Genomic DNA, 14428 nt, shown 5'->3' on the forward strand with positions numbered 1-14428 from the left:
ATATGTTGGAGACAATGTGGATGCCTCGAGGCAAATCATTTTCACATATTTTGGTCTTGTTCAATATTGTTGCCTTTCTGGCAGGAGGTCTACAACATTTTGCAAGTATTCCAGACAGTTACTTTTGAGTTTGTATCATTATATTTTTTCATTCATTATATAGTTTTACCATCAGAAAATGTCTCCTCTAATGACAAATACTTATTTCAGTGCTGCTTCTAGAAAAGCTATAACAAGGAAGTGGCTAAAACTAGAAAAACCTACGGTGGACGAGTGGTTTGACATAATTTATAACATTTTTAAAATGGAAAGAATTACTTTTGCTATAAGGTTAAAACAGGGTCTGTTTTTGAAAAGATGGAAAAGATGGATTAGATATGTCACTCCGGTTTGTCCATCGTTTGTCTAGTACCAGGTCTTATATCCATTTCCTTTTGTCATCTATGTTTTTCTGTGTCAACCCCTTATGCATCAGTATTTAAAATGTTTTTTTTTTTTTTCCTCTAATATAACAGAAGTGCACCCCAGCATTCTTGTTCTAAGACTAAGGAGTTACGTTCTTAATTTCTGTATTTTATTATTGTCACCTTTTGTGTGATTGAGGGAGGACCAATCATCCCTATCTGTATTGTCAATTGAATCGTGGATGTATTACTGAGCTATTCAGATGCAATATACAGATGAATGGATGAGATTGGTGAAGTGATATGTAAATGATCATGTGAACCATGAAAATCACAATAAAAAAAGAATTGAAAAAAAAAAAAAGAACAGTGAATCAACACTAGAACATTAAATCAACATTAGAACAGTAAATCAACACTAGAACAGTAAATCAACATTAGAACAGTAAATCAACACTAGAACAGTAAATCAATACTTCATCTTCATCCTCTTCATCTTAATCATCTTCCGCTTTGTCCGGGGTCGGGTCGCGGTGGCAGCAGGCTCATTAAGGGAGCTCCAGACCTCCTTCTGCCCAGCGACACTTTCCAGCTCCTCTGGGAGGATCCCGAGGCGTTCCCAGGCCAGATGAGATATGTAGTCTCTCCAGCGAGTTCTGGGTCTGCCCCAGGGTCTCCTCCCAGTTGGACGTGCCTGGAAAACCTCCATGGGCAGGCGCCTAAACTGGCTCCTCTTGATGCGAAGGAGCAGCGGCTCTACTCCGAGCTCCCTCCGGATGTCTGAGCTCCTCACCCTATCTCTAAGGCTGAGCCCAGCCACCCGACGGAGGAAACTCATTTCAGCCGCTTGTATCTGCGATCTTGTTCTTTAGGTCACTACCCACAGCTCGTGGCCATAGGTGAGGGTTGGAACATACATGGACCGCTAAATCGAGAGCTTCGCCTTGCGGCTCAGCTCCCTCTTCACCACGATGGCCCGAAAAAGCAAAAGATGCAATTCTGAGGTTCCCATACCGGACACTCTCCTCACCATGGCTGCGCCTTGAGATCCTGTCCATGAATATCACAAATAGGATCGGAGACAAGGGGCAGCCCTGGCAGAGTCCAACACCCACTGGAAATGTATTCGACTTTGTGCCGAGTATACGGACACAACTCTCACTTTGGTCGTACAAGGACTGGATAGCTCGTATCAATGGCCCTGGTACCCTATACTCCCTCAGTACCCCCCACAGAACTCCCCAGGGGACCCAGTCGAAGGCCTTCTCCAAGTCTACAAAACACATGAAGACTGGATGGGCAAACTCCCATGACCCCGCCAGCAAGCCTGCAAGGGTAAAGAGCTGATCCACTGTTCCACGGCCAGGGCGAAATCCGCATTGTTCCTCCTGAATCAGAGGTTCAACGATCGGACGTACCCTCCTTTCTAGCATCCTGGAATAAACTTTCCCAGGCAGGCTGAGCAGTGTGATACCTCCGATAATTGGAACACACCCTCCGATCCCCCTTTTTGAAAATGGGGACCACCACCCAGGTCTGCCACTCCAGAGGTACCGTCCCTGACCTCCACGCGACACTGAAAAGACGTGTCAGCCATGACAGCCCAACAATGTCCAGAGCCTTCAGCATCTCGGGGCGAATCTCATCCACCCCTGGCGCCTTGCTACTGGGGAACTTCTTGACTACCTCAGTGACCTCTGCCAGGGATATGGACGAGTCTTCCCCCGAGTCTTCAGGCTCTGCCTCAGTTTCAGAGGACGTGTTAGCCGGTTTCAGGAGGTCCTCAAAGTGTCTTTCCACCGCCCGACGATATCCCTAGTCCGGTTCAGCAGGTCCCCTCCCCGACTGAAAACAGCCTGGGCTGAGGCCCGCTTCCCTTTTCTGAGTCGCCGGATGGTTTGCCAGAACTTCCTTGAGGCCGACCGAAAGTCCTTCTCCATAGCCCACCAAACTCCTCCCACACCCAGTCTGCTGTTTCAAGAGACCCCTGGGCCAGCCAAGCCCGAAAGGCCTCCTTCTTCAGCTTGACGGCTTCCTTCACCGCTGGTGTCCACCAGCGGGTCCTTCGGTTACCGCCACGACTGGCACCGATGACCATCTGACCACAGGGCCCCGGTGCCCCCATACCGGGCGAGGTACTCCTTGCCTGTGACTGCCGATTCATTGGGTCGTTTTGAACCGCTCTTAGTCTGGTCCCTCCCCTGAGACCAATTTGCCATGGGAGACCCTACCAGGAGCTAATGCCCTGGACAACATAGCTCCCAGGATCACAGGGACACACAAACCCCTCCACCACGGTAAGGTGGTGATTCTTCGGATCAACACTGGAACAGTAAAACAACACTAGAACAGTAAATCAACACTAGAACAGTAAAACAACACTAGAACAGTAAATCAATACTAGAACAGTAAATTAACACTACAACAGTAAATCAACAGTGGAACAGCAAATCAACAGTTGAACAGTAAATCAACACTAGAACAAAAAAAAGCATTAATGTAAATATGCCGAAGTTAGCACAGTTGCTAAATTTCATCCATTGTCCTAAGGCAGGTATCATAGAAAAAACATACAGACATTACACAATTAGATAAAACATGTAGAACTTTCCACTGTTGGAACATTAAAGGTTGCTCTGTGGTCATTTTCTAAACATCACATTGTCTCTTATGTGATGAAATCATTTTTACAAAAGCTAAAACTTCAACTTCAAATTCACTGTTTTCATGAGGAGCTGGTTTCTTCTGAGTGAGTTTTTGGGTGTGTTTGTGTTCCTGCAGGACTGGAAACTTCCATCAGTTCGTAAAAATCGCTCTGATCAAGAACCCTAAAAAACGACCTGCTGCTGACAAACTATTGCAGGTAATAACACTGTGACATGATGATGATGATGGTGACGATGATGATGATGATGGTGACGATGGTGATGGTGATGATGATGATGATGATGGTGATGGTGATGGTGATGATGATGATGATGGTGGTGATGATGATGATGATGATTGTGATGATGATGATGATGTGGTGGTGGTGGTGGTGATGATAATGATGGTGATGATGATGATGATAGTGATGATGGTGATGATGGTGATGATGGTGATGATGATGGGGATGATGATGGTGATAATGATGATGGTGATGATGGTGAACATAGTTTATGTTTTTGTGCCTGAATAAAGCAGATGAGGAGTTTCAGGGTTTCTGGCCTGACACCTGAACCCCTGACCCCTGACACCTGAACCACTGACACCTGACCCCTCACCCCTGACACCTGAACCCCTGACTCCTGACCTCTCACACCTGGCACCTGACCCCTGACCCCTGACAGCTGAACCGCTGACACCTGACTCCTGACACCTGACACCAGTGTTTTGTTTTGGTCCAGTCTTTATAGAGGTTGCAGATTAAAGAGATTTAACACAGTTTTTTGTCCCCCCAGCACCCGTTTGTCTCTCAGCCCCTCAGTCGGACTCTGGCCATCGAGCTGCTGGATAAAGTCAGTAACCCGGACCAGACGTCCTACCAGGACCACCTGGACCACCCGGATGATGAGGAGACTGACACAGAGGTATAGAGGAGGTGCCAAAGGACTGAGATGTTACTTAGTCTATCTTTGTCCATATTATTTTCCATAGTAAGAAACTGTGTTTGAATAAAAATGTTCCTCGAGGTTAAAGTCTGTTTTCAGAGGTGAATAAGAAGGCAGGCAGGGTGCATGCACATTCCACACAAGGCAAGGCGTCCTCATGGGCCTGATGGTGAGCTGCTTCTATCTGAGATTTGTACACCTGCCTCTTGGTCGACCCTGGCCACTTAAATCTGGTGCTACTGCATGCACTCCTGTCAGCTGAGCATGTGCTGGACTCAACGCAGCAGGTCATAGCCTGACAAGGCCTCTGAGACCACAGCTCTTACAGGAGAGGACATATGATGAATATTCTTTCAGGAAATCAAACCGGTTCCTTAAAGGTTCACAGGAACAGAAACTCAGTTTTCAGTGTTTGTGTCTTTACGGGCAGAAACTTAACAATGGCGGCGCTTGCAGTAGCAGCAGTGGCTCGGCTCTCTCTCGGTTTTTTATTGTTTGTGTACTTCTTAGCTTTTGTAAACAAGACAGCAGCCTATATCAGTTATGATCATTCACAGCTGTTGTATATCCGTGAACATCATATTGTCCCTGAAGTTGACACAACTTCGCTACCACCAGAGATTCTTTGTTCCCCAGAGACTCTCGGACTAGTCATCTTAACAACGAGGTGGCGTCGGCGGCGGAGAGAAAGGAAGCAGAAGCGGGGAAAGCGTGCAGGCCTGCGGGCTAGGCTAAAGGCTAACCCGTATAAACCAGCACTACCAAGCCTCTTACTCGCGAACTCCAGGTCTGTCGTCAACAAGATGGATGAGATCAGAGCGAGAATCATGCCCTACTATGCGACCATCATCACAGAGACCTGGCTCAACGACAACATACCGGACACCGTTATCCAACTAGCAGGCCTCTCTGTTTACAGAGCGGACCGCACGGCTGACTCCGGTAAGAGCCGCGGGGGTGGTGTGTGTATCTTCGTGAACAATAAATGGTGCACAGCTGCGGACATGGTGGAGAGACCATGCAGACCTTCCTTTTTGCCGAGGGAATTCACAAATATATGGGGCGACTGTAGCTCAGTGGGTAGAGCAGGTTCGAACCCCGGCTCCCCTGGGCGGAACTGAGCTACATGTGAAGCATCCTTGAGCAAGATGCTGGGTTGATGCGCAGTTGGCACCTTGCGAGGCAGCCTCTGCCATCAGAGGGCCCTGCAATGAGCTGGTGTCTCATCCCGGGGTGTACCCTGGCCTTCGCCAACTGAGAACTGGATTTGGCCCCAGTAGCCCCGCAACCCCCCGAAAGGTGGGATAAAGCGGCAACACCCCGCAACCCCAATCAGGGATCAAGCGGACAAGAAAATGAGAGTGAGAGTGAATTCACAAACATAATAATCATGGCCGTTTACATTCCCCCGCAAGCTAAGGCTAAGCTTGCTCTGGAAAAGCTACATGATAGCGCTAGCAGACAGCTCACAGTGCACCCAGACAGCGTGGTCATTGCAGCTGGGGACTGTAATCATGTGGACTTTAAACTTGTCATGCCGAAATTTCACAAAAATGTGACTTTTGCAACTCGAGAGAACCATATACTCGACCAAGTCTACACCAATATCCCAGGAGCATTCAAAGCAATTCCATCTGCACACCTAGGCCAGTCAGATCACATCTCTCTCAGCCTGACCCCAGCGTACAGACCACGGATCTGCGGAGAAAAACCCACCATCAAAAAAGTGCAGGTATGGACTGAGGAAGCCACCTCAATGCTGCAGGACTGTTTTGAAGACACAGACTGGGGTGTGTTTGCAGAGGGGGCAGACCTAGAGGAATATACTGACTCTGTCTTGGGATATATCAATTTCTGCACAGGAAATGTCACAACACAGAAGACAATAAGAGTGTGGTAAGACCATGGTTCAATACAAATGTGAGAGCACTACTGCGGGAGCGAGATGCAGCCTTCAGGTCAGGGGACAAGCAGGCCTACACTGAAGCACAGAGGAATCTCCACAGAGGCATCAGGGAGGCAAAACAGGAATACAAACAGCGCATTGAAGAACACTTCAACACCAACAACTCCTGCAGCATGTGGAATGGCATCAAGGCACTGACGGACTACAAATCCACCAACCTGCTGCCTGAGGATGACGCCACACTGCCTGATGCCCTAAATCAGTTCTTTGCTCACTTTGACACCCAGAGGGAGGAAGCAGCTCCACTTTTCACCCTGGCTGATGAGGAACCAGCGCTTGCCCTTGAGCAACATCAGGTGAGGACCGTCCTGAGGGGAGTCAATGTGAATAAGGCAGCTGGTCCAGACGGAGTGCCCGGGCGGGTTCTGAAAGCATGTGCCGACCAGCTTACAGGTGTGATAACTAGGGGTGTAACAATACACAAAAATCACGGTTCGATACGTACCTCAGTTTTGAGGTCACGGTTCGGTTCATTTTCGGTACAGTATGGGAACAAAATGCAAAACATAAATTTGCTTGTTGTTTATTCGGAACTTTTGCAAACCAACAATTTATTGTAACATTATACAAAATATGAAAATAAAATCAAATAAAATATAGAATACTGTTGTAAAGTGCTGCCTGGTAATAAGTTAAATAAATTATTGTCACTGTCTCTTTAAGTCCCTCTGCCAGGTTTGCACTGGTGTGTTGTTCATACGGGCTGAGTTGCAGGGAGAGGCTGCTTGATTGCCAAAGTCAGCTGCGTTTGCACTAAGGTAATTTTTTTTTCTTGTCGCAGTGATATTCAGCCGTTTCAAGTGCCGCGGCACAACGCAGATATTCGGCCGAGCAGACAGACAGGAAGTCTGACAGGAAACAACAACAACACATCCGGTTGATTTTCAAAATAAAACACTCCGCGTTGATACAAGCACAAAAACCTCAAAAAAGAGACAAATACGCGCTCTTCTTCTAATCCTTCAGTCGGGAACACTTTGTGTGGTTATGTTTATAACGCGTATAACTGCAGTCGTGTGTGGTTATGTTATTATTACGGGAATTCCTCGGTTTCGTTTCTCCAGCTGTTTGGAGGAACTGCGCCGTGCCGGACTCGTCTTTCTCTGTTGCAATATTTAACCAGGAAGCCGGAGTGTTCCCAAGCAGGCAACTTAAGCGACAAGGGAGGGTCTTCAAGCTCTGGTTTCGCGCTAGCGTTAGCCATGTTGTAAACAGGCTGCACGTGTAGCTGCAGGCAGAAATTAAACACACGCAACTTCCGTTCTGGAAACTCACCCGTGCACAGCCCTGTACCGAATCGAACGTCCTGTACCGAAACGCTTCAATACAAATACATGTATCGTTACACCCCTAGTGATAACCAACATATTTAACCTGTCACTACAACAAGCTGCTGTCCCAACATGCCTCAAAACCTCCACGATCGTCCCGGTGCCCAAAAAATCCCCTGCGAAGTGCCTAAATGACTACCGGCAGTCCTGCCCCATTCTCACCTCTACCTCCCTTTCCACTGCTTTCATGTTGCAGACTTCCCCCACTACCCCCCCTGACATTCACCCACCTCCCCCACCCAACACCCCCTGCTCCAATCTCCACTATCCAGGTGAGGAACGAACGGAGGAAGATGAAGGTGAAGAAGGCCACGGGAGCCTGAAGCTGGGAAAAGTGCCACTGCTGCAGAAAACCTCCTGCGTGACCTGGAAAAGCCTGGAAGCACTGTGAGGATCATGTTCTTTGATTTCTCCAGTGCTTTCAACACCATACAGCCTGCACTTCTGGGGGACAAGCTGGAGCTCACAGGGGTGGACCAACACCTCACGTCCTGGATCCTCAATTACCTCACCAACTGGCCACAGTATGTGAGGATTCGGGACTGTGTGTCGGACACAGTCGTCTGCAGTACGGGGGCCCACAGGGAACAGGCCTGGCCCCTTTCCTGTTCACCCTGTACACTGCAGAATTTTTCCCATCAATCACCCCACAGCCATCCACAGAAGTTCTCTGGCGACTCTGCTATCGTCGGCCTCTTCAGGGACGGGGACGACAGAGCCTACAGAGAACTTAATAAGGACTTTGTAGACTGGTGTAAGGACTTTGTAGACTGGTGCCAGCGGAACCACCTCCAGCTCAACGCCGGGAAGACCAAAGAGCTGGTGGTGGATATCCACAGGCGCAAACAACCCTGCACACAGGTGAACATCCTGGGAATGGACATTGAGATGGTGACGTCTTACAAGTACCAAGGGAGTTCACCTGAACAATAAACTGGACTGGACTGATCACACTGCAGCAACATACAAGAAAGGTCAGAGCAGATTCCATCTGCTGAGGAAGCTCAGGTCCTTTGGAGTTCAGGGGGCACTCCTGAGGGCTTTCTATGACTCTGTGGTGGCATCAGCCATTTTCTATGGAGTAGTCTGCTGGAGCAGCAGCATCTCGGCAGCAGATAGGAGGAGACTTGACACACTTATCAAGAAGGGCTAGCTCCATCCTGGGATGCCCTCTTGACCCAGTGCAGGTGGGAGAGAGCAGGATGATGGACAAGCTGTCATCGCTGCTGGTGAAGGAGTCCCACCCCCTGCAGGTCACTATCACAGCACTGGTCAGCTCCTTCAGCGACAGACTGATACACCCCAAGTGTGTGAAGGAGAGGTATCGCAGGTCCTTGCTGCTGTTAGACTGTACAACCAGCACTGCTCCCAGTAGACCTCACATGTGCACTATGCCATAAAAAACTCTATACATATCACTAACTGGACAATTTGCACAATTTTTAATACCCATATTTATTATTTATTATTTGTAAATAAAGATACCACACTGTTTATAATTACACTGTTCATATTGTAAATATTATGTATATATGAGTCAATTCTATTTCTTATCTTCTAATTATATTGTTTATTTTTTACTTTTTATTATTGTTTATTGTAATTACTGTCCTTTGGCTGCTGTGACAAAGAAATTTCCCCATTTGCGGGACAAATAAAGAAATTCTGATTCTGATTCTGATACCACTTTCCATTTCCTTGGTTAAGGGTAACACACCTCTCAGCTGTGTCTGGTAGTATTGTCACAGGATGCTTGCTAATATTGTCTCCAGGCAGAGACACAAACCCCTCTGATGAAAAGGGCTTAAACTCATCTGGCACTTCCTCCTCTATGGATTCAAAACCTAGGACCAAAGGTTCACCGATTAGGGGACCTCCCAGCAAAGCTACTGCTTTGGGCTTATCATTTTTCTTCTATAAGACCAGGCAGTCACAAACTATGTAACCTTTGGTGTGGCAGTAGTGACAGTCTACTTGGCTTGCAGTGGCTGACTCCCAAGTTGGGGCTGGTTTAAAGGCAACTGGGAGTTTTGATGTAATGGGTCTGGTGTTGGTGCTTGGTGATTTTGATGGAAATGTTGACTGAGTCAGTGCAAGCTCGTCAGCCAGAACAGTAACTTTTTCCAGGTTTAGACCTTTGAGTTCATTCAGGTATGTAGCAACCCTCTCATGAACACAACGTTTGAACTGTTCCAGCAAGATGAGGTTTTTCAAGCCATTTAAACCTTTCACTTCCTGTGATTTACACCAACGCTCAAACAAACACTGTTGTTCTCTTGCAAACTCCACATGAGTTTGAGACTCATTCTTTGTCAATCTTCGAAACTTCTGCCTATACGCTTCTGGTACCAACTCACAGGAACGTAGGAAAGCCTCTTTCACAGTCTTATAATCTGATCTCTTGGCAACAGACAAAGATGCATAAACACTCTGAGCTCTTCCAAACAACACACTTTGGAGTAGCAATGGCCTGAACTCTTCTGGCCATTTCAAAGTGTCAGCAACCCGCTCGAACTCACTCATCTGCCTCCTTTTCATTAAATGGCGGCACAAGCCGACTGTTCTGAGCTAAATCAGAGTGTTTCAACCTAAACTGTTGACTTGATACGGAGCTCTTCAAGTTCCAGCTCTCTCAAACGAATGGCCTGTTCCTCTTCACTTTGCCTTTCTTGGTAAGCCAACTGCATCGTCACCTGCTCAAACTTCATTTGCTCCAGCTTGAGCTTCATCTCGCTCCCTTCACTGTCACCCTACTGACACACACTTTCTGATTTGGATTCAGAGTCATAAGTGAGGATCTGTTTCTCCAACAAACCAGTGACCACAGCCTACCTGAAGGACAGGTGTCGCAGGCTGGGAAACTAACAAATCACTGCACAAATCACAAAAAGGGTAAAAGCAAACTGGTCCCTTGGTGTCTGAAAGGTGGCGATGGGAATACAACCCACAGCTGATTTTATCAAAATTATAGACGACAGAAAGGATTGGACCTAAAATCCAAAGGTCACTGAACAAGGGGGAACAAAATGTCTGGAAACTGGTCAAAAGGAAAAATCTCAAACACACTCAACTCAGATTTTTACTCAATCAGAAAACACAGAAAAAGCCAACTGATGGTGTTGTCTCCCTGGAGACACACAACCAACTGAGTAGGGGAACTGTAGCTCAGGGGTATAGCCAGCGTCTTGTGATCGCCGGTTCGATTCCCCTGGTCTTTGGGCAAGATACTGAACCCCAAAACTGCTCCTGCTGTGCTGGTCGGCACCTTGCATGGCAGCCACCGCCATCAGTGTATGAATGTATGTATGAATTACTGTAAGTCGCTTTGGACAAAAGCGTCTGTAAATACTAAACGGTAACCCTGTTATATACCCTCCCATCACAGGTGCACCCAGTAGCTCCTGATGACCTGTGACTTAGATCTTGAGGAATCTCAGACCTGGGAAATCTCTGATTTCTGTCCATAACAGTGTGTACGTGTGATCCAGGCCTCAGGGTTGTGTTCCTGTCTGTGTCATGTGACTACATTATAATTTGTCTGTTTTCTTTTTCTGTCTGCAGCTTCACCTGCTGTCAGGTAACTGCTGTTCTGCTGATTGATGAGTCTATTCAGTCGATACATTAATCAATGAAGGAGAAAAGTGATCTGATAACTTTTGTCATTTTATAGGCAGTAAGAGTCATTGATTAATTGAAAAAATACACAATCAATAATGCATATAATGGTTAGTACAGCTCTGCTGCAATAACAATGGTATTTATGATTATTGATGCTGGACCACCTGTTCATGTTGTTTCACTGTGTGAGTTTGACCTTGTTTGATTTTGTGTTTAGAGTTTGCATGAAGTTGATTTTCTGTCTCTCCTTAAAATGCATCTGTTTAGTAGTAAAACAGCATTTCCTGTTACGTTCATAGGAGACTCTTATTTTGAAAGGTGCCACTCTGACTAACAGGAACATGTCTGACTGTTCTGTCACGGAGATGTTTAAGATTGTCTCCACATGTGCCTCTATGAGTCTGCGGGAGCAGCAGGAAGTCCTCCTGTCCCTTTAATGTGAAATCCTCCATCTGATGAAACTCTGATGAAACTCTGATGGAGGGAGCATGTTTAAGATTCAGCTCAGATAAAGGCAGACAACTGCAGCTTGGTTTTTAGCTTTAAATTAGAAAAAGAACTGAATCCTGACAGAAAATCATCAAACATTGAAAAACAGAAACTGTCACTCATGCAGAATGATTGACACATCAGTGAGGCTCTTTAAAAGCTCTCAGGGGATTTATCAGAACCTGATCACAGGTCAGGAAATTAAATGTTTTGGTGATGAACTCCTCAGAAGTTCTTTGATTTGAAAGAACAGAAACGGTTCAGAGCTGTAGCTCTGCTGTTGCTGAGGATTACGGTGATGATGATGATGATGGCCAGTGTCACACTTAATCTCCCAACATTTCACTTTCACCACAGACATAGAACACAGTAAAGCATGTGAGCATATAGTGAAAACCTGCAGCTGAGAGGTCGACAGATTCACTGTGTTTGACCTTGACCTGCTCTCAACCCTGTGACAGGGCTTTTATCCCGTCAGCTGACTGAAGGACAACACTGAGACTCCATTTAGTATCTGCTGCTGTCACTTTAAATGCTGGTCTGCTATTTAATATGAAGTGTCCTCTGCTGATGAGACAAGGACACTGTATAAATCACCTCTATATTGTCTACAGCTGATACTGTAGAAAAACACTGTCTCACAGCTGATACTGTAGAAAAATACTGTAATACTGTCTCACAGCTGATACTGTAGAAAAATACAGTAACAGCTGATACTGATACTGATACTGTAGAAAAATACAGTCTAACAGCTGATACTGTAGAATAATACTGTAGAATAATACAGTCTCACAGCTGATACTGTAGAATAATACTATAGAATAATACTGTCTCACAGCTGATACTGTAGAATAATACTGTCTCACAGCTGATACTGTAGAATAATACTATAGAATAATACTGTCTCACAGCTGATACTGTAGAAAAATACAGTCTCACAGCTGATACTGTAGAATAATACTGTAGAATAATACAGTCTCACAGCTGATACTGTAGAATAATACTATAGAATAATACTGTCTCACATCTGATACTGTAGAATAATACTGTCTCACAGCTGATACTGTAGAATAATACTGTCTCACAGCTGATACTGTAGAATAATACTATAGAATAATACTGTCTCACAGCTGATACTGTAGAAAAATACAGTCTCACAGCTGATACTGTAGAATAATACTGTAATACTGTCTCACAGCTGATACTGAAGAATAATACTGTCTCACAGCTGATACTGTAGAAAAATACTGTCTCACAGCTGATACTGTAGAATAATACTGTAATACTGTCTCACAGCTGATACTGTAGAAAAATACTGTAATACAGTCTCACAGCTGATACTGTAGAAAAATACAGTCTCACAGCTGATACTGTAGAATAATACTGTAGAAAAATACTGTCTCACAGCTGATACTGTAGAAAAATACAGTAACAACTGATACTGTAGAAAAATACAGTCTAACAGCTGATACTATAGAATAATACTGTCTCACAGCTGATACTGTAGAATAATACTGTCTCACAGCTGATACTGTAGAATAATACTATAGAATAATACTGTCTCACAGCTGATACTGTAGAATAATACTGTCTCACAGCTGATACTGTAGAATAATACTATAGAATAATACTGTCTCACAGCTGATACTGTAGAATAATACTGTCTCACAGCTGATACTGTAGAATAATACTGTAATACTGTCTCACAGCTGATACTGTAGAAAAATACAGTCTCACAGCTGATACTGTAGAATAATACTGTAATACAGTCTCACAGCTGATACTGTAGAAAAATACTGTAATACTGTCTCACAGCTGATACTGTAGAAAAATACTGTCTCACAGCTGATACTCTTCCTGTCTGTTTGCAGGTCGTCTCTGTCCCTCAGAGAATTCAGTCTGGACACGCCAGAGAAGGAAAAACTCTGTTCACCTGTGAGTTTACCTGTCTGCTAATGATGATGATGATGATGATGATGATGATGATGATGATGATGATGGTCAAGTTTTGTTGTCTTCTTTCTTTTAGTTGATCAGATGAAGTTTGATCCTCCTCTGAGAAAAGAGACTGAAGCTCATCATGAAGAAGTACAGTGTCACACACACACACACACACACACACACACACACACACACACACTCCTGTGTCTGTCCGTGGCTCTGACAGCCTCGTGTCCTCCTGCTCATGCTCACCACAGAAAATGGTCACGTTTTCACAGTCACTGAATTTGGTCGTTACTGATGAGATTTCACAGAGCGTCCTCACAGCCTCTCTCTCTCCTCATTTGACACTTAAGAGCTGAAACGATGTCGGTGTATGGTTGTCATGGCAATTTGACGCCACTCTTAGTGGTGGGCTTCAAAACACGAGCGTCAGACGCCTTCAGTGTGTTTGGTCCTTGCGTGGTGCTGTGGGGATACAGAGTTGGGCACAATTTCTGATTTACTTGATATTCTTGTGTTCTTTACTTTTAAATTTTAATTTGAGCATCAGCTGAGAGGTGTGCAGCAGCAGCAGTGTGCTCAACACAGAGCTCTGTCTCAGCCTTCAGACGCTCACAGCTGGACTACAACAAATACAGTTTCTTTATGATCCCTGGAGTCCTGTTCCTGAAGGAGAACCTGAAGAAGGTTCATATGTAATACGTACAGATGAGTGAGTCACTGATCCGAACACACAGTAAGTCTTGTTGGTCTGATAACGGTTAAATACTCCTGTCGAGTTATCGTCTTACTCTACACAGTGAAGCTCTTCTCCTCGACCGAGCTTCAAGAAATGTTTCAGTATAAAACATCCGAGTCTCCTGAACCTCCGTCAGCAACGAGTCGACCAGTTCCAAGAACTTCAGAATCAGAATCAGAACTCCTTTTGATCCTTCATGATCGTAATAATGAACAGTGGAACAAACAGTGTGTGTGTGATGACTCAGCAGGTACTGCTCTCATCTTCACAGACGGGCTCAGATCGTTTCCTGGACTGTGAGGAGGAGCTGTACTTCACCGCAAGATCCAACCTGGTACTGATACACA

At 45.4% G+C, this 14428-nt stretch overlaps 1 protein-coding gene across 1 annotated transcript in view; it reads left to right on the forward strand.

The window, feature by feature from the left end:
* The window catches only part of LOC311264691 (mitogen-activated protein kinase kinase kinase kinase 3-like), a 70612-nt gene that overhangs the window by 35311 nt on the left and 20873 nt on the right, over positions 1-14428 (forward strand). The window contains exons 11-15 of the mRNA XM_084365777.1: positions 3186-3267; positions 3845-3973; positions 13270-13333; positions 13428-13486; positions 14353-14415. Of these exons, the coding sequence (XP_084221903.1) occupies positions 3186-3267; positions 3845-3973; positions 13270-13333; positions 13428-13486; positions 14353-14415 (397 nt within the window). The remainder of the gene's footprint in view (positions 1-3185; positions 3268-3844; positions 3974-13269; positions 13334-13427; positions 13487-14352; positions 14416-14428) is intronic.

The sequence above is a fragment of the Pagrus pagrus genome (assembly GCF_965226575.1).
Source record: "Pagrus pagrus genome assembly, chromosome: 2".
Lineage (NCBI taxonomy): Eukaryota > Metazoa > Chordata > Actinopteri > Spariformes > Sparidae > Pagrus > Pagrus pagrus.